Here is a 17,977-nt window from a genome sequence, read left to right on the forward strand (position 1 = left end):
GAGAGATACTTCTTGCGATCTGTGCAGTGTTTTGTTATTTCATCACTAGGCACACAGGGGATTTGGTTGGAGATAAGGAAGGATGTATCTGAAGGATGTGGTCCCCATCTTCCCTAGCTGCCTCCTCAGGGGAGAAAGCTGACCGAAAAACAAGATGCCTTTTGATTGTGCCACACAACAGCCAGGAAGAATGAGGTCTTAATCCGGTGGTGTAGGTAACGGGTTTTTTTCCCCAACTGTGTCACAACAGCCCTCTTAGTAAATTCATGCGTATGTCATCTCTTGTCAGGAGCTCTTAGAAATGAACAAATGAGTTGAACACCATAATCTAATGAATAGATAACCCATTTCAGTTTTGTTTCGAGGCAGATTTTTCCCTCATTGAGTTGTTTCATGGACCTTTCGCTCCACAGAGGAGAGTGATGGTGTGTGGGAATGCAGCCCATGTTTCCCCCCAAGAATAGGGCTTGCTCTTCTGCATTAGATGCCCTGATTTCCAGCATATTTCCAGTTGTTTGTGTTGAAATCCTTCCATCTCAGTAGGCTGTTTTCTGTCATTTTTATTTTTTTTTTTAAATAATTTGGAACTACTTTTGTTGCCATTATCAGACCTGAGCAGCTGCAATTGAAAGCAGGGTCTCATCATACTAATTGCTGCACAGACCAAGTAAGATGGAAACTGTCCTTACATCTACAATTACACACTGGAGAGAAGGCACAGGAGAGCTTTGCATGCCCATGGACTCAGGCACAGAGGCTGGGTGACATCCCTGAAGTCCTAAAAGAAGTCTGTGACAAGGACAGTACCTAGAGCTTTTGATTAGTCTTATGGCTCTTTTTTCTGCTTCTATTTCAGCACATATTTTAATTAAAGTTTTACAGTGCCGTGGGCTGTTTCTTGCATCGGCTTAACTTCAGCTTCACTAAGCTTTAGTAAAGGACTGATTTGTTTTCTGTAGAGCTGAGTTCTGATACTAGCAGACCTCACCCCTAAGCAGATATCGGCATTACGGAGTTAACTGTTATGGGTAATGTGGTCTGAGTGGGGGCAGAACTGGCATATTTGCATCGTGTTTACAAAATGGGTTGTTGAGGTGAGCAAAATGTCATCTCTGTTGCAGAGGTTGCTGTGGGACATTAGCTGGAATGCTTTGCCCCACAGTCTTACAGAAAAATAAGCTGAACAATCGAAATGCAGCCATGTATCGATGCCTTTGTGCTTAGCGATGTATATCGTAAATGTATGATGTGTAGGATGTTAGGCTCATGTGCATGGGGGAAACAACCCAGCATCTGGTATACCCGTCTCCACCCTACCCCATGACCATAAGGGCTGCAGGAACATCGGTTGCATTTTGCTGGGAAGGATGGCATGGGTAGGTGTCTGCAAACGCAACCTAAATAAAAACATAGTCTCACCAAAAAAAAAAAAAAAAAAAAAAAAAAAAAAAAAAGAAAAAAGGCATTCTTTTCACAACAAGGGGCATCCACTGTGGCGAAGCGGCTGAGATTTTGCATAATTTGGGGAACTGAGCCCTTGTTTCCTACCCTCGTGCTAATTACTGTTTTTGGGGTGTTTTGAGAGGCAGGTCAGCGAGTTCTGATGTGAACCAGAGGCGGGTGGGATTTTCCCCGCTGGTGACCAGAGCTGGAGTGAAAGATGTGTGTACAGGACACTAAAGATAGCCTCTGTTTGTGCTATAATCAAGTTGGTCAATAAAAGCTGCACCGCTTGAAGTGAGCCTGGCATGGCGTGCCCATGCTGCTCCTTTTAGCCATCACAAACTTGTGGGCAAGGCAAGGGCGTCCAGCTCCAGTCCCGCTGAAGTACCTTTAGGTGCTATTATGCCATTAGGCTATGCCTGAATGGTGGTAAAACCCAGTTACCTCGTAAGAGGTGGTAAAAAAAAAAAGTCTCTTGAGCTGCTGCCTCAGCTCAGACCCAAATGTCAAAGCAGCTAGTGCTGGACCTCCCCGTTGGCACTTTCCCCTGTTGGTTTGCCTCTGTCCCCATCAGAGTCTCATCTGCTGCTCCTGAAACCTTTAGTACCTTATTCTGACTGTAGTAATGCTGGAAGAAATCTAGAGTGATTCCAGTGGAGCTATTTGGGATTTGCGTTTGCAGGAGGAATTGTACCTGGAGGTTTTAAGTTAATCGGTCATTTTTCCTCTGTATATTTAACCACCGAAGTTAATTAACATTTGGAAGTTTCACAGGCTGCTGCTTTCGTTATCTCAGCTAGCTGTGGTAAAAGGCAGTGTGGCATGAGGGTGGTAGTCTGGCTGAGGCTGTACAGGTAGGAAAAATGTTGGGAATCAATTCCAATGAATCCCAGTGGTTTGGGTACCTGGATGGTGGTGGGATGAAGGTAGGAAGTGATGATGCATTAGCTGCCATGGTATGCATTGCCTATTGACTTTCCACGTAGTAAACAAAATTATCAGATGATTGTTGGTGTGTGGTGGTGGTTTTTTTTTTTTTAATTTGAAGAGGATATTTTAAGCAGGACTGCGATTCATAGTCCTGAACTGTAGGAGACTAATGTTCCTGTTCTCCAGCTGGGAGAAACTAATTCAACATCTTGTGTTGTAAACACTCACTCATTTTAACTGATTACACCTCCAATGTTCCTCAAATCACTAAAATTACTAATTGCTATTCCTTACACATCAGAGAGTGAATCCTGAATAATTAACCCCAAATAAAATTAGATGAATTGGCCCTTTTAATTAGAATCCCTGCTGCTGTTTGTTCTGAGCTTCCTTTTCTTACTGTTAAGAGACTTTTAGAATGATTAAAACTGTTTAAGACTTAAACAGCCAGTGACCTTTTAATACAATATAAATCCATAAAAGCAATATTTCAGCTAGCAGGTGGTGAAGTAAATTTTCAGTGCAACTACCTGACAGACTCAGTATTCCTTTTTTAAATGTTGAGGATGAAATTAGCCAGTGTGGTGGTTTTTTTTTCTTCCCTCCTGCTTGTTAATACAGTAGCTGATTAGCAAAAGTAGTTCAAATGGTGGGATTAGTGATTCGTAAGAGAGTGGTAATTTAAACAGTGCTCTGGGTTGGTGGAGCTGCTTTATTTTAGGAATCACAGGCCGATGTAGTATATTTTGGTAGGTTGTGGAGCTGGTGTGTAACCATGCGATGGTTTCCCCTGCACTGCGTGGTGTCAGTGACCTCTCACGACAGGGTTTTGACCAGGGATGCACCAACACAACATGTGATTTTAATCATGTGCTTTCCTTGTCCGGTGGTGTGTGTTAAATACAGATGTTACAGGAAAACGTTCATTTTGGGAAACTTAGTAAGATGCTGTTCACAGCTAAGAGTCACCAGGTCATATCTAGCTGAAGTTTTCTGTACAAATCCTACGGCATCACTGTTGCAGTATGAATTTTCCCAGACCACTTAGTAATACTGCAATATTCTGCAGGTTTTTGCAGTGGTTATTGTGGAATACAGCTTCATGGTAGCCTCGATCAAAAGGATTTTAGCCTGGTGCTAAACAAATAAGGGTTTAAGTGTAAATCTTAGCTGTTTCAATGTAGATTGCCTTTAAATTGCAAACTTTGGCATTCTGCCTTAGAAGGTGAATACTTGAGTGGGGCAGTGGGAGATGCCTGTATCTGCTCAGTACTTTGCCGAATGGTGTCCATTTGGATCAGAATGGAAACACAGCAGTGGGGGTTTGCTCCATCGCTGTCCTTAGTCTGGTCGGGGAGAGCTTGTGTTTTTCAGGTGATTCAAACTGATTCTGAACCAGCTTCAGAGGCAGAAATTATCAAGATGACAATGAGAAAGGGTTATTTTTGTTTGAAAAGAGAAATATGAGAAACATCTGGGCATATAGTCTTCAGATGTCAGCCAGAGATCTGGGACAACCAGTGTGAGCCCTGTTTTGTTGGTTGATAGATTTCATTAAGTTATTGTTTCAGGGAAAAATACGATGTTTTGCTTTTTTGTGTTTCTGAGGGTTTTTCCCCCCAAACCGTCTCTTCTTACTGAATGTGTGAGATCATCTTCGTGTCTCGAAGTTTCAAAGCTGCAAATCTTCATGTCTAAACGACTGTGTCAGTCAAGGGGGGACGTAGTTACTCTGCCGTACGATTCATTTGTTGACTGGCAGATCTATCTCCCTGAAAACAAAGGCTTGAGACATGACCCTGATCCTGCAAAAAACTGAAGTGCACTTAAAAATTTAAAGGTTAGACTGCGAGAAAGGTGCTTGCTGCATAAGGCAGAATGTTTTCCTGAGCTTGTATATGTACCCAGAAGGCATCAGGCAAAAATCTTACGAGCTCTTATTCAGCCTGACAGGCTCGTGCTGATGTAGATGTCTGTTAAGGCTTTGAACAGTTTTTTATTTGTACGTTTGAAAAGTGTAATAATGATATGCCTAAATCTTGGAAAGTACAAGAGGGTGGGGAGGAGAGGGGTAAAACCTTGCAGATGCATCTGCATGGCACAGATTTGATCAGGATCAGAAGCCAGGGCTGGAGCTTGGGAGGTATCCCTTCTGCTTGTGGCTCTGCTTCAGTTTCCCAATGTAGCCATGATGGACTGGCTTAACTTCTTTCTATTTACTTGTATGTAAAATATGGTGGAAAGCATTACCAGGGCTGATGGTATAATTTCTCATGGTGGCACCGGGTGATGCTGTGGTGCAGGAGCAGGCATGGGTACGAGAGAAGAGCTCAGAGCTGTGGTTTCACGGCACATTGCGCCGCCGTATCTGAAATAACCAAGCTGGCACATGTGTCGCACTGCGCAGCCCCTTCATAGGTTGACTCACGGTCTTCACAGCTGTAATTAGAAGAAACAAGTAGCTGGTGCAATGAGGATTGTTTATTTTCTCCTCTAAATGTATGGTAATGGATAGAGATTTCTAGTTGCAAGAGCTGTAGGCAGCTGTGCCGTGGTGTGAGGAGGGGCAGGGTGCTGTTCCCTGCCTGCAGACACGCCTGCCCCAGGCTGTCTCCGTGGGGTACTTGCCATCAGAAGGTGATTTCACCTGCCTTGAAGTATAAATTGCCTTCTGGAGGGGCCTTGATGTCTCTCTGTTGACAGAGCTCTGTGCAGTCCCTCTGATAACTGAAGTAATTCCAAGTGTTCAGGCTGATTCCAGGTGAATGTCAACCAAAATGCCAGTCTCGGTGCTGAGCAGCAATCAATACTAACAAGCCCATCTTATCCCTTATTCACGGAGGGGCAGTCAGGAGGGGGTGAGCACTAAGGGTGGGATGTGTCTTCCACCAGCCCGTGGTTAACTCTGGTAGCCTCAGAGCCCCGTTTATTCCGCAGCTGCTGGTGCATCCATGCGGACCAGGGGACGGTCCCTTCCCCAGACAGCCCCCCACGTAGCTGGCTGGGACTGGAGGTGATCAGCAGTGGGTGGCAGTTATGTGCTCTGCCTGCACATGGACTTCCCTGCCTCCTCCCACAGCTTGCCCAGCTCTAAGCAATTGAAATCTGTCCAGCTTGGAAAGCTTCAGGGGTGAGGGAAGGTCCCTGAGGTGCATTGTAGGGAGATCCTGCGTAAAGAGAGTGTAAGCTTGCTTTCAGCTTTTCTTCCTCCTTTACTCCCTCAAATGTAGACCTGTTTCTTCCATGTGTCATCTAAAGCCGTATGCTGCTCAGGACACAGATGTTACAGTCTTTGCATGCTTCCCTCTCTGCCGGAGGGAGACTTCCAACAATGCCAAAAATAATAATACAGTAACAGCTTTCCCTCCTGCATCCGAGGGAATACTCTCCCGCGAGTGCAGTGGGAACAGCATCGGGTCCTATGGCTATGTGTGGGAACGAGGGAAGTGCAGTGGCAGAATAAATAACTAAAGCTGTGAAGGAGAAAAGTCCATCTGTTCACAGAGGACCAGGAAAAGGCCAAACATCTGCAAGGTCCTCCCAGTTCATCAGGCATCTGCTCTCTGCTTCCCAGTCTAAAAAGCTTCCCATTTGTGGGGAGAGTGGAGCCAGGAGCTGATCTGACACAGAGGACGGTCAGCAGAGCTGGGCTGGGATGCACTAGAGCCAGCTGTCTCCTACTGCAAAGAAAAGTATTTTCTTCCAGTCTCCAGAAAAGGGCTCTTCTCTGTTTCTGTCCTTTGCTCCTTTTCTGAAAAATCTTGCCAATGTTTTTTTCTTTCGGGAGGAATGGATCTTCCAAAGGGGCAAAATGGTATTTGTTTAGTGTTTGTTCTAGCAGTCGTTGTTTCCCCCTTCTGTTATGGCAATTGTTATTTTTCCTTTCTCTTTATGCACAAACCCTGCCCCTTTCCCTGTCTCATCCCCTTTAACACATTCTCTGCCTTGATTTTGCTTAGGTGTTTTGACAGGTTGCAATAAAACACGAGTGTCTGACTAATGTGCTGTGCAGGGAGATGAGGTTTTGGCATTGGAGCAGGGACTAACTGGAGAAACTTCATCTGAAGTGTATTCTTTGGGAAGTTATGTGTGCGCTGGAGTTGAATTTGTTTGCAAAATCACGTTGGTTGGTTGGAAGGTCATTTTCAGAGCAAAGGAGAAAAGTTTACTTAGCACTCAAACATCCCAGCATTTTTTAGAACTAACCACCAAGATATTAGTTTCAGAATATTGCTTCTTTTCTTTTTACTCTGTATTGTATTTCATATGATTTGAAATAGAAGATTGGATTAATTATAGGGCAAAGAGGAGGATACTGCAGATGTTATTGGACATAATTTTTTTTTTTTAAATCTATCTTAAATTCTATAATATCGTGAGCCAGTAGGTTTTATGGAATTATATGTATTGGAGCAACACGGTTGTCTTAAATTAGTTTTCAGTGTGTTGTTTTTGAACTGTCTTCATGCATCTGTATTTAGGATGATACTTTTTTGGGGGTTCAGAGGGGTTTTTTGAGTCCTATCCATGCACACTTTGGGGAAAATGGGAAGAAATGTCTTTCCTGGGAAATAGGATCCCTAAAAGCCCTAGGGGGAGTTTGTGCCTTTCAAAGAGTGATTTGAAATCGAACAGCAAAGCTTTCTAGGGCTGCAGACCCATCTGCTTCCCTCAGCAAGCAGCGTGAAGGTGCCATGTCAGTAGTGGTGCCCAGCTGGTGCCCATGCCTGCGGCGGGCTGAGCCCGGGGCTTTGCCCCTGGGCATGGGTGGCCCGGAGGACTGCAGGTCACCGGCATTCGGCTCAGCACCTCTCCGAGCGGCTTGGAGCCTGTTCCTTGGTGTTTGAGGATAGTGCTGAGGGCCTGTAGTTGGGCGGTGGCGCGGCACTGCATGGAGATACGGAAGTTCGAGGAGGGAGCCCATGTTTTGTACCAAAAGGGTTAAAACCCTCCAAAAGCAACAGTGCCTATATACATGAAATATCACACTGCTATTCATCTTGAACTTCCATCCCAGATACTGCACACGAGAGAGCCAACAGCAAACAGCTTTATTTGCAGCATCAAGCTTTATGAGAAGAAATAAAAATATACCGAAGTGATCCAAATTACAGCCAGCTGCCTCTCTGGGAGCCGAATCCAGTGCTAATGGCACATGCCCGTTTTTCCATCCCTAGGAGGTGCTTTCAGAGCCTGGTGTCCTGCTGCCTGCAGCCTGTGCTGCTCTGTCCTTGTTTTCTCCTTTGTGCTCCCACCTCCCATGAAGTTCTCAAGGAGAGGTCTCCCATCTCTACACAAAGCTGGATGGCTTCACAGCCAGTATGTTGTTTTGTCTTCACATCAGCACTTTTGGAAGTTTTAAATGAGCAAAATAAAGTGTAGATGTCGTGTACATCAGTCCCATGTAAAAAGCTTCGTCAGAGTTAAAAGGGTGGATGCTTCTGAGCTTGCAGCTGGCCCATCATGTGGCTGTTGTCACTGAGAAGATACTGTGATCTTCCCAGTGGTCCTTTATGTGAAGTTATTAAGTCCCTGTAGGAAGAGGAGATGTGAAGAGCGTGGCTGCCTGCCAGCAGTAGGGATGCAGGAGATGGGCTGGTCTAGATTTTGGGCTCCAGCCCTCTGTGTGTCCTCTGCAACAGGGAATTCCTGCTTTTAGACAGGATCCGATGCTGAATTTATAGTGATCAAGAAGTGCTGACATAATTTAGCACAAAAGGGGGTTGCATTGCATGAGATCCATTGCAAGGCTGAATGAGGGGTGTTCATTGCAAGTTTTGTAGTTGTCTGCAGCAGGTTTGAGACCCAAACTTTGATCTGTGGAGCTGGTTGTTGCTGGCTTCAGACTTGGTTGCAAGTCAGCTTCTGCTGCAGGGTCTGAGCACCTCCAAGTGATTTGCCAACGTTACTGAGCTGTCGCAGCCATCTCCTGAAGCAGTGAGGGCTTCAGCTAAGCGTTTGATGGATAAATGATGTGTGACTTCCTGTGCTACAAAACCGATGGCAGGGTTCTGAGTATTGCAGGGTTCATTCTGATCATCTGTGTCATGATGTGGGGAAATGCTGGTTAGTCTTAAGTTCTCCCATTCTCTCTCCTAGGGGACTTCCTTCCTCCACCCCCACCTCCTGTGGATGACCTCGGGAATATCACATCATCACAAGGTGCCTTTCCCCCTCCACCCCCTCTGGATGATGTTACTTTCAACGTGCAGGTAAGAAGACAAGGATTTTATTGTTTGTGCAGAACTGATCAAAAAATCGTGGAAATGAATGGATGATAATAAAACAAGGTGGCAAAGTGCTGTGGTTAGAGATCATGTGTCAGGAGCAACCAATTCAGCTTTAGCAAGCTGTGTTTCCCAAGTGGGGAATATTTCCATTCAAAACTTGCTGGGCTATTAAAGGATTTTTCCCATCCGGCTTGAATTAGAAGACTAATTGCCTTCTGTCCTTGTGATGGCGGATGGGAGTGAAACCTTCCCAGAATGAATTGTTTTCTGGAAGGGCCATCTCCTTCCATGGACTGTGGAGAGACTTAGGGCAGTAATCTGATCCTAAAAGGGCTTTGTTTAGATGCCTAAATTAAGTGAAACAAATAAGCCCTGGCCCAGGCTCCCGTGATGTCACTGAGACCCTTTTCACCCCCTTTTTGCTGGTTTGTATCTGCAAGATTTGCCATCTGGATGAAAAGGCAACCTCTAAGATGCATCAGGTGATGACGGCATGTCCTGTGTGGACAGGGACGTACTTTGAATACCTTTGAAAGGTATGAACACCTTTGTGCAGACATCGCCAGCTCGCCTGGAGTGCCGGGTACTTAGGCATGTTCAGGAGAGATGTATTCAGACTGCAGGGACAGGCTGTCAAGGTGATCAAAGGATGAGGAGCTGATCTTGCTAGTGGAGACCGGAAGAGTTCGGCTTGTTAGCTGAGCAGAAGGAAGGCTGAGAAGAGAGTATGGTTGCAAATCTGAAATACCTTCGGAGGATAAGCACCAGAGAAGAACAACTGTTTCAGCTCTGGGGGAATGTTGGTGCAGGAACAGGAGAGGCTGAGCTTGCCAGAAGTGCATTCGTGCTGGTGTTTAGGAAGTTTTTAAACACTGAGACTGCAAAGGTCTGGAAGAGCCTTTCAGGAGGAGTAGTGAGAGCAAAGCGAGTGTGATCTAGGCTTGAGGCTGGTGAGAGTTGTGTAGCCACATATCCACAGCCATGGGGCTGCCCTTGATGACCCTGGAAGGCTGTGGCAGTCCTGTGCCCCTCGATGGATTTGAACCTGAGAATAAACTAGCAGGCAGACGTGAAACAGGATTCAAGAGACCTGACTTAGTTCCTGACCCCGCCACAAACTCTAGAGTCAATTCATCTACTTTGTGCCTCTGTAGAAAGAAAACATTTTCCTCCCTCGAGGGCTTCCTGTGATCTCTTGCCTGTGGCGAGATGTTCGGATGCTATCACAGTCTCCGCGTGTTCCCACAAGGGGTTCAGCGTTATGAGCAGCCTTCAAGAGGGAAGGGGTTAATGAGGATTGCGTTTTCCCTTGCCAGGAAAGTCTGCAGCCGTCAGGGATATTAGCCAAGTGTGGAGCATGGCTTTTCCCAGCCTTGGGGGAATGAAGTAATTCCCCAGCAAGTGTTGTTCTGTCTTTTTATCTCTCCAAGAAGAGTGGACCCCGTGGGAGCAGGGAGCTTCCAGACTGCCCTGGGAAGCAGCGGAGCAGCAGGCTCCTGGCAAGGACACGGCTGCCTGCGCAGGAGCCTGGGCAGTGGGAAGGGGTCCTGGCACCTCACGTGCTTCTCCGGGGTCAGGGGTCAGGCTTCCCCCTTGCCAGGTCGCCCAAGGAGGGACCTCATCATGTTTATTGGAAGGGGCTCGTGTCTTCAGCTCCTCACGCCTCCCTCCTGCCCTGGGTCCAAAGACGTGCCTGGGCTGCTGGGGGCTGTCACTGGGATGTGCCCCATGGTAGAACCACCCAGCAGGCTGGCTCTTCCCCATGGAGCTCATGAAATTGCTGTTTGTCACACCCTTTCTCACTGGCTTGGGGAAGCTGGGGCTGGAGCCGTGTTTACAGCATTGGCTTTTGGCAGGACCTTGGTTAGAGTGAGATCCCTTCGCACAGCATCCCGTTTGGAGGATGGGGAGCCTACCAGTTGTACCCCAGCACTGCTGCCTGTCACCACCCCTAGATGTGCTCTGTGCAGCAAACGGGTCCCTGCCTTTAATCTGTGCTCTCTTGTCACCTTCCTTCCCTTTCTTTTCCCTTCCATCCTCTGAAGGAGATCGGAAGGAGACAAAAGACAGGGCTAAGTCAGGAGCTGGCGGGGTCTTATGTTGCAAGATCAGCTCCTTATCTTGCAGCAGCAGCAAAAGCCAGGCTGAAGCAGGATGTAAAGCCCGAGAGATGAGGGAAAAGGGCAGGTGGCAATAAAGCAAGCTGCTCAGTGCCTTTGTGCACTGAACACAATCATTTCCACAACTCCAGACGGAGGTTGCGATGCTGAAGGAGCAAAACCAGTGGTGGCTGTGTTCCTTCTGCTGTGAATCCTTTCTTAGCCCTCAGGACATGGTTGCCTGAAGGCTGGGAGCTCATGAGCTTGTGTTGGATTGGGCTCCAGTAACAGCCAAGCCTGATTCTGCTCTCTGCTGCCAGGCCACTTCATTTCCATGCCTCAGTTTCCCCATTGCTACATTAAAGTGCTGAGGCAGATGACCCATTCCTGAGTGTGGACCAGATCTGAGGCTGCTACCTGGGGTTGGTTTGGCCCTCGCAGACCTGACGTGAGCCCTCCAGATTATTCCAGAATTTGAAATTTATCTGCTCCAGCAAATCAGCCCCTTTACAACAGTAATTTCTCTCTGGATGGCAGAGTGCTGATGACAGCTTGTGAAACGTGTGTGCTGTGGCTCCAGGTAAAGCTTGTTATACTAGGTGTTAAGTTGACGAAGGCTGCAGAATATATGTTTAGTTTATTATCATTTCATGCGTTACTGTTAGCAGGTGGCTAAAAGCTGCACAGATTATTACAGCATTTAAAATAATAATGCCAAATTTTTGTAGGGCTGGTTTATCTCTGGATCTCTGTTTGGACAGTGGAGCTGGCCACTTAGGATCAGGTCCAAAAGGCTACTTCAGTATCTTGGAAATCAGAGGAGGTCATGAAATACCTTTACAACAGATCGGGTGTTTTCTTGTAATTTCTGTTTTCCCATCTAGATCTGTCATATTTGTATTCGCAGCAGGGCTGGGGAGGAAAAGGGAAGGAAATTTGAACTTTTTTCTTATGAACTGTAATGCTTTTAAAGGAAAAATAAAAAAGGAAATGTTTATTTTTTTAAAAAAAAGAGAGCATTGGGGCTGGGGGAGAGCTGTGTTGGGAAGTTCCCCTTTGGCTGCAGTCAGCCGGCAAAGGCGAGGGCTTGTTCCCAGAATGGTGGCGAGGGCGCGGCGATGGCGTCTGACAAATACGGACATGAGCAAAGAGCTTTTTGCCACGTTGGCTTGGGCTCAGTTTAAAAGAGAAAAAAAAAAAAATCCTGGACGGGAAGAAAAATGAAATCACTGTTTGTCAAAGGGAAATAGATAGATCTGGGAGGGAGGCAGGCACATTTTTATTAGGTTGGGGTTTTTTTTTGCCCTCTAGTTTCAAAAGAGGCATTCTGCCCAGGCCAGGGGAAGCAAAAGTGAAGAATTCTCATCAGCACCCTCCTGGGTACCGTTTGCCCGCAGAGGGGGACCCTCGCTCATGGCACCAGCAGTGTCCCCCTCACCAGGCGGGGTTGCTCAGGGATGAGGACTGTGCACAGCGTCGTGAAAAGCCTGTCCCTGCCCTGCATCCCGTCCCCGGGAGGGCTGGCCCTGGAGCCACGCGTGCTGTGGGGCAGCTCGGTAAGCCGTGTCACGGGAGCTCCACATCTCCGCTGTCTTTGAAATGAGCAGTTCTCCTCATGGCGGAGGCTCAGAGCCCGGTGTTCCGTGCCGGGGCAGGACCTCAGAGGCTCAGAGCAGATGTGACCCTCAGCTGCAGACCCGCCGAGGGCCACCTTGGAAAGACATGCATTTATGGATTGCCAAAAGAAATACGGATTACCTGCAGGTGCTGCATCTGCAGTGTGGGTCTGATTTTCATTTGGGACCCTCAATACTGAGCGAACTGGGGTTCTTTAGCTTGGAGAAGAGGAGGCTCTGGGGGGGACCTTACTGCTCTCTACAGCCACTTGAAGGGAGGCTGTAGGCAAGTGGGGGTTGTTGGTCTCTTCTCCCAGATAACAAGAGCAAACGGCCTGAAGTCACGCCGGGGGAGGTTTGGATTGGATATTAGGAAAAATTTCTTCACTGAAATGGTAGTCAAGCATTGGAACAGGCTGTCCAGGGGTGTGGTGGAATCACCATCCCTGGAAGTATTTTAAAAATGCATAGATGCGTTGCCTAATGACATGGTTTAGCGATGGACTTGGCGGTCTTGGGTTAATGGTTGGACTTGATGATCTCAAAGGCCTTTTCCAACCTAAATGATTCTATGATTCTGTGCTACTGCAACATGGAAAGGAGAGGACTGTGTTCAGTTGGGAGATCACCTCTTTCCCAGCAACCCCTGGCTGTTATCAGTGTGGGTTTTATTGACCGGCCACAAAACACTTTACAAAAGAAATACCAGTCTCTCCCTGATAAGGAAGCTGAAGCAGGGAAAATGCTTTGCCTAGGTCACCAGCCTGACCTGCAGCCGTCTAAAAATAGGACCTAGATCTCCTGCATCCCAGAGCAATTCTGTCTGCTACATCGCACCACCTCATTACTGTAAAAACTGCAGATTAATGAGTGAACACCATCAGCGGCTGAAAACAGAAATAATTAAAGAATTTGGAATATACCAAAGAGGATGTGCGGAAGTGGTTTAGGACAGGGGTTAGAGTGAGGAAACAATTAGACTTAGAACACTTGCATGAGGTGCAATATAAAACATTGTTATAAGCATCTATGAATGGAGGGGCTACAGTGCTGCAGCTGTGTGGGCAGGGAACTATTCCCCTGTTCAGACCTACTTGCGATACGCAGAAAATGAGCTGAAGGGCTCAAGTTCCTCTTGCCAAGGAATTTTGGAAGGAGAGATGCTGATAGGCGTATGTGCCTTCCTTTGCAAGGCTGTTCAGAGGAGACCCGGCTCGCTTCTACCTAGTGCTCACGCCCAGAAGAAAGTGGGAACGTGTTGATAGATGTGAGCAGTGCGTCTCACCCGCGTTACGGAGGAGGCTGCCTGGCATTTCGCTGTCTGACTCCCTCCCAGTTCGCCGCTGTGGCGGTGCCTCTTTGTGGGCTCTGACTCACTGGTTAAGGAGACAGCCGGCATGGAGGACATTTTTTTTTTTTTCTTTCTTTCTTTCTTTTTTTAATTTTGGGTGCACATGTTGACAAATAGTTGGGGAGGGAAGAGTGTGATTTTTGCCTTCAGGGGGTGCTGCCTTAAATAACACATCTCCTGCTCAGCAGCATGGTGGCTGGGCTCTGCCTGGGTGCCGGGCTTGCTTTAAATTGCCTGCCTTTTAATGTTTGGAGAAGCCGAAAAGGCCAAAGAGAGCAGAACGTGTGTTCAGCCTCCCTCTAGTGCTAGATTTTGTTAATCATCGGGATTATTGGCCTGGGTGCAGGTGCTCGCTGGCGAGGAACATCAGTAAGGCAGCACAGCTCTAGCTGCCGGCAGGGTCGCCTGGCTCTGGGCAAGCAGCAGTAGCTCCCGGTGACTCTGTAAATAAAGCCATAGTCTGTGTGTATTGCTTGCCACTCAAGATCCAGCTTTTGCAGATTTCTGGGACTCATAACCTGATTTATTAAAATCCATGCAATAAGCAACTGCCTTTTACCTAAGTTGAAGCCGTGTCCAACAGTATAAATAAATTACCTGGTAATGTTAAACCTCTTACTCAAACCTTGGCTTTGCAGGAATGCTTTTGATCTGTCTCCCTTCTTCTGCCTTCCGTGTGTGTTTGAGAAACAGGAATGCTCTGAATTAGTCGTGAACAAATAACATGTATGCTTTCTGCATGTTGAAACGCTCACTGGGTCTCTACAGATCAATATATGTTTGCTTTATAATAGAGGTTTCTAGGCACTAAAGTGAGAAAAATCAGTAATACAAAGTCTGTATATGTTGATGAATATCTGGATGCATGATAGATAATGCTTGTTTTTCTCATACGCTTATAAATATACACTATATTTGTGTATGAGAAATGCGTAATGCGTGGGGATATAGAGCAGACCGCCACATTATTGGGGAACAAGGATTGCACGTTTTATCCCTGCTGCTTTTTTATCCCTTTCTGCGGGTAGCATGACCAATAGATCCAGGATGACAAGAGAAAAGGAACACTGAGCACTTCTTTCAGGCAGCTCTTGATGCAACCCATCTTACACGCATGTTTGTTTTACAATGCCAAACCACATTCTATTTTAAATCTTTAATGAACCTCTGTTCCCATCTATGTAACTTTCCAATCCTTACTCTCTTCAGAATAGACAAAGATGCTTATTATAAACCACAGATTTTACTGAAAGGGTAAACTGGAGAAGTTTTAATTGTACAGCGTAAGCCTGCCATTCATCTCTCTGCCTGGCTATTAATATCTTGGCAGTGTTATAATGCAATACAGCCTTTAATAGCTAAACCTCTCGGCAAGGACTACAAAAGAAGCAAGGATCCAAACAGTTAACTGTGCTCATTATTTTCATCACGCTTATTACTGTGCTATTTAATGTATTTGTTATGTTATTGTTTAATATAGTAACACAGCGCACACAGGATGCGCCGGGACCTGCACTGGTGCACACTCATGCCTTCTTTGGGAGGAGGGATGTGACTGAGGCTGGGAGATGCCTTCGGAGATGGAACAGAACAGCTTTTGATAATCTGCCGTACAGCGGGTGATGAGGTGAGGGAGGAGAAGAAAGTAAAAGCCTAATACACATCATATGTAAATAAGAGTATGAGACCATCCAAAAAGTTGTGAGAGGAAACAGAAAGGTCAGAAATGTTGCTGATTGTGATGGTCAGAGATCATCAAGCTAAAACCATCGCAGGGTGAGACACAGGGCAGTGTTATACACATGTGCCAGCTTGGGTCCAAACAGCGGGCTGTGGTTCCCCAGAGCTGTGCCCAAGGTTACAAGCCCTGGTGGGCATCTCCTGGCTCTTGTGGGTATGTCTTTGTGGGACACTGTCACAGTGCCGGCGCTGGAGTTGGGTTCACTGCACCTGCAGAGAGGTTAATATGTAACCTGGATTATCCACCCGTGGATAATAGAGACATGAATGTGGAAAGTAATAGGGGAGGCATGAAGAGCATGCAGAAAAAGCAAGCGATTTTATTCTGTCAGAGCTAGTATCAGCTTGTGACAGACAAAAAAGAAGCAATAACATCATTATATCCAAGGTAGAATTATTTAAGCAGAGGGAAAATAAAAAGATAATGAAGATGTGGGAATTCTCCCATCAAAGCAGATGAGCTGAGTGGTGGAAGAGAGTGAGATAACATGATCGGTATTGAAGAAATTTCCATTCTTCTCATTTCTGAGTGCTGTTCAAGTCTTCTGTTGGATTAGCAGGTCCTAGAAATGATGTCTTGCAAGATCAGTTGCTCCTGTGTCAAATCCTGGGTAGGTGCATTGCATTAGGGAACTGTAATGCAGCGACAAGACTCAGACAAACTGTCAATAGCAAGAAGGAATTCTAAAAATTGCAGCAGACAAATTATTTTGCCTTTTCTATGAAGCTGTCTGGGATTGGAAGATGCGGTTTAGAAAGTCAGAGCCTTTCCATGCAGCTTGGGCGTGGTGGTAGGCTGGAACGTGACAGAGCAGACAGTCAGATTGCCACCTTGGTTTTGGTGCTTTAAGTACTATGATGCTGCACAATACAGAAATGAGCTTTGGTCAAACAAGATGAAAGGAAATACAGCTGTACTGACTGGAGGATCCACTGTCTGTCTAAGTTCAGTTTTGCAGCCCTGGAGTAGTTCAAAGAGTAGGGCAAACTTCATCCTATTTTTGATGCAAATTTTGCTGAAAGTATTCAGAGGTGGATATGGAGAAGCTGTGAGAGTATCTTATTTCCAAGAATGGAAGTGGCTCAAACGCAGGTTCCTGTCTCTGTTTTTTTAGTTTCTATCACTGGGGAAAAACAGCTTCAGCTGCCATGACGGGTGGTTTTGTTGTCAGAAAGTGTTGCCTCTGCAAAGAGAGTGTGACACAGTGACTGTGCAAGCTAAAAGGTGGTAGAAATACCAATGTGAAATGTTGTTGTAGCCAGTCCTGGAGGAATTTGTTCCAGAACAAGAGGACAGGCATGATTTTAAGTGTCTGCTGCCATTAAACTCCATCCTTGCAGGACCATTCCCCACAATTGTATTTTTCAGTTTTGATCTGTTGATGAAAATGCAGGATGTTGATTGGCTTTAACACACAAGGAGCAGGTAAGGAAGAGCATCTGGAAAACATCATCTGATATTTTTAGTGGTGTGAGGAGTAAAATAGAAATGTTTGGGAGAGCTGTAGCAACTCCAAGTGTGGCTGAAGCCAGCAAGTGACAGCTCTGCCAGAGGTGCTGCACAAACTCCTCTCATTCAACAGTCCCAAGCTACAGCTCCTTCTCTCTCCATCCTCTCATTTCTGCATCTCTCTCTTGCCATGGAAACAACCTTGTGTCTTGTGGCATCCCAGGTTGAGCCTTCCTCTTCAGCTCTATTACTCCACTCACTCCTGAGTCGCTTTCCCCCTTGCCCCCCTGTCTCTGGCTCTGCAAACTGCCCTGCTTCTGCCCTGCAATACCCCTCTGCATCTTCCCGAAAGATGCCGCTGCCGAGGCCTGTGCAGACGTTCGGGTGTCCATGCTTCCCGCGGGCTGTGGTGGGGCTGCCCCTGGGAGTGACGTTTGCTTGGTGCTCAGGTCAGGTGAGCCTCTTGAAGACATTTAGGAGGAATACACGCTCTGTGCAGAAGCAAATGTGTTTGGGTTCTGTGGCTGTGTTGGTCCTAAACAGAGATGCAGTTAAAAGAGATTTTCCTGAGGTCTAACATGTACTGGGGACAACATGTTTTCTGATGCTTTAATTCTTACTGAAAAATAACAACTTACATTCATTTATCTGCGCATGGACAGTATCAAAATAAACCTTGGAGCTCATCCGGGAGGGATCTGCACGCTGGTGTTTCTCCGCAGGGTTTTGCGGTGGTCTCTGGGCAGCGCAAGTTACTTCTTGTTCAGCGTTCTGTGTAATTCAGGTCCTCTTTCTGCAGCTGAGGTTCTCACTTAAGGCATGTGTAGAAGGTAAGGTGTCCAACTGAGGAGGTGGTTGTTAAAAAAGAAAGAAAACCCATGGTCATCCAGCCAAATCAAATACCAGACGCACATCTGGCAGCCTTGAAGGGAAGGTAAAAGTGGACCTAATGGTTCAGAAAATGAGATTGCAAACTTCTTGAAGGCAAGGACCTTCCTTCCTCTGTGGATCGGAACTGCAGGGTCTGTGCAGCTGGGCTTGCCCACCCCGTGGACTGCGGCCATCGACCGCCCTGAAAACGTGCGGACTGAGACAGAGTCCAGATTTTCCTCTTCCTC

At 46.5% G+C, this 17,977-nt stretch overlaps 1 protein-coding gene across 9 annotated transcripts in view; it reads left to right on the plus strand.

Moving 5' to 3' along the window:
* LPP (LIM domain containing preferred translocation partner in lipoma) overlaps nt 1–17,977 on the plus strand; it is a 356,533-nt gene that overhangs the window by 156,877 nt on the left and 181,679 nt on the right. For all 9 annotated transcript variants that reach the window (XM_056358001.1, XM_056358000.1, XM_056357999.1 and 6 more), the window contains one exon: nt 8,473–8,585. In XM_056358001.1, coding sequence (XP_056213976.1) covers nt 8,473–8,585 — 113 coding nt within the window. The remainder of the gene's footprint in view (nt 1–8,472; nt 8,586–17,977) is intronic.

Source organism: Falco biarmicus, chromosome 13 (assembly GCF_023638135.1).
Source record: "Falco biarmicus isolate bFalBia1 chromosome 13, bFalBia1.pri, whole genome shotgun sequence".
NCBI classification, from domain to species: Eukaryota; Metazoa; Chordata; class Aves; order Falconiformes; family Falconidae; genus Falco; species Falco biarmicus.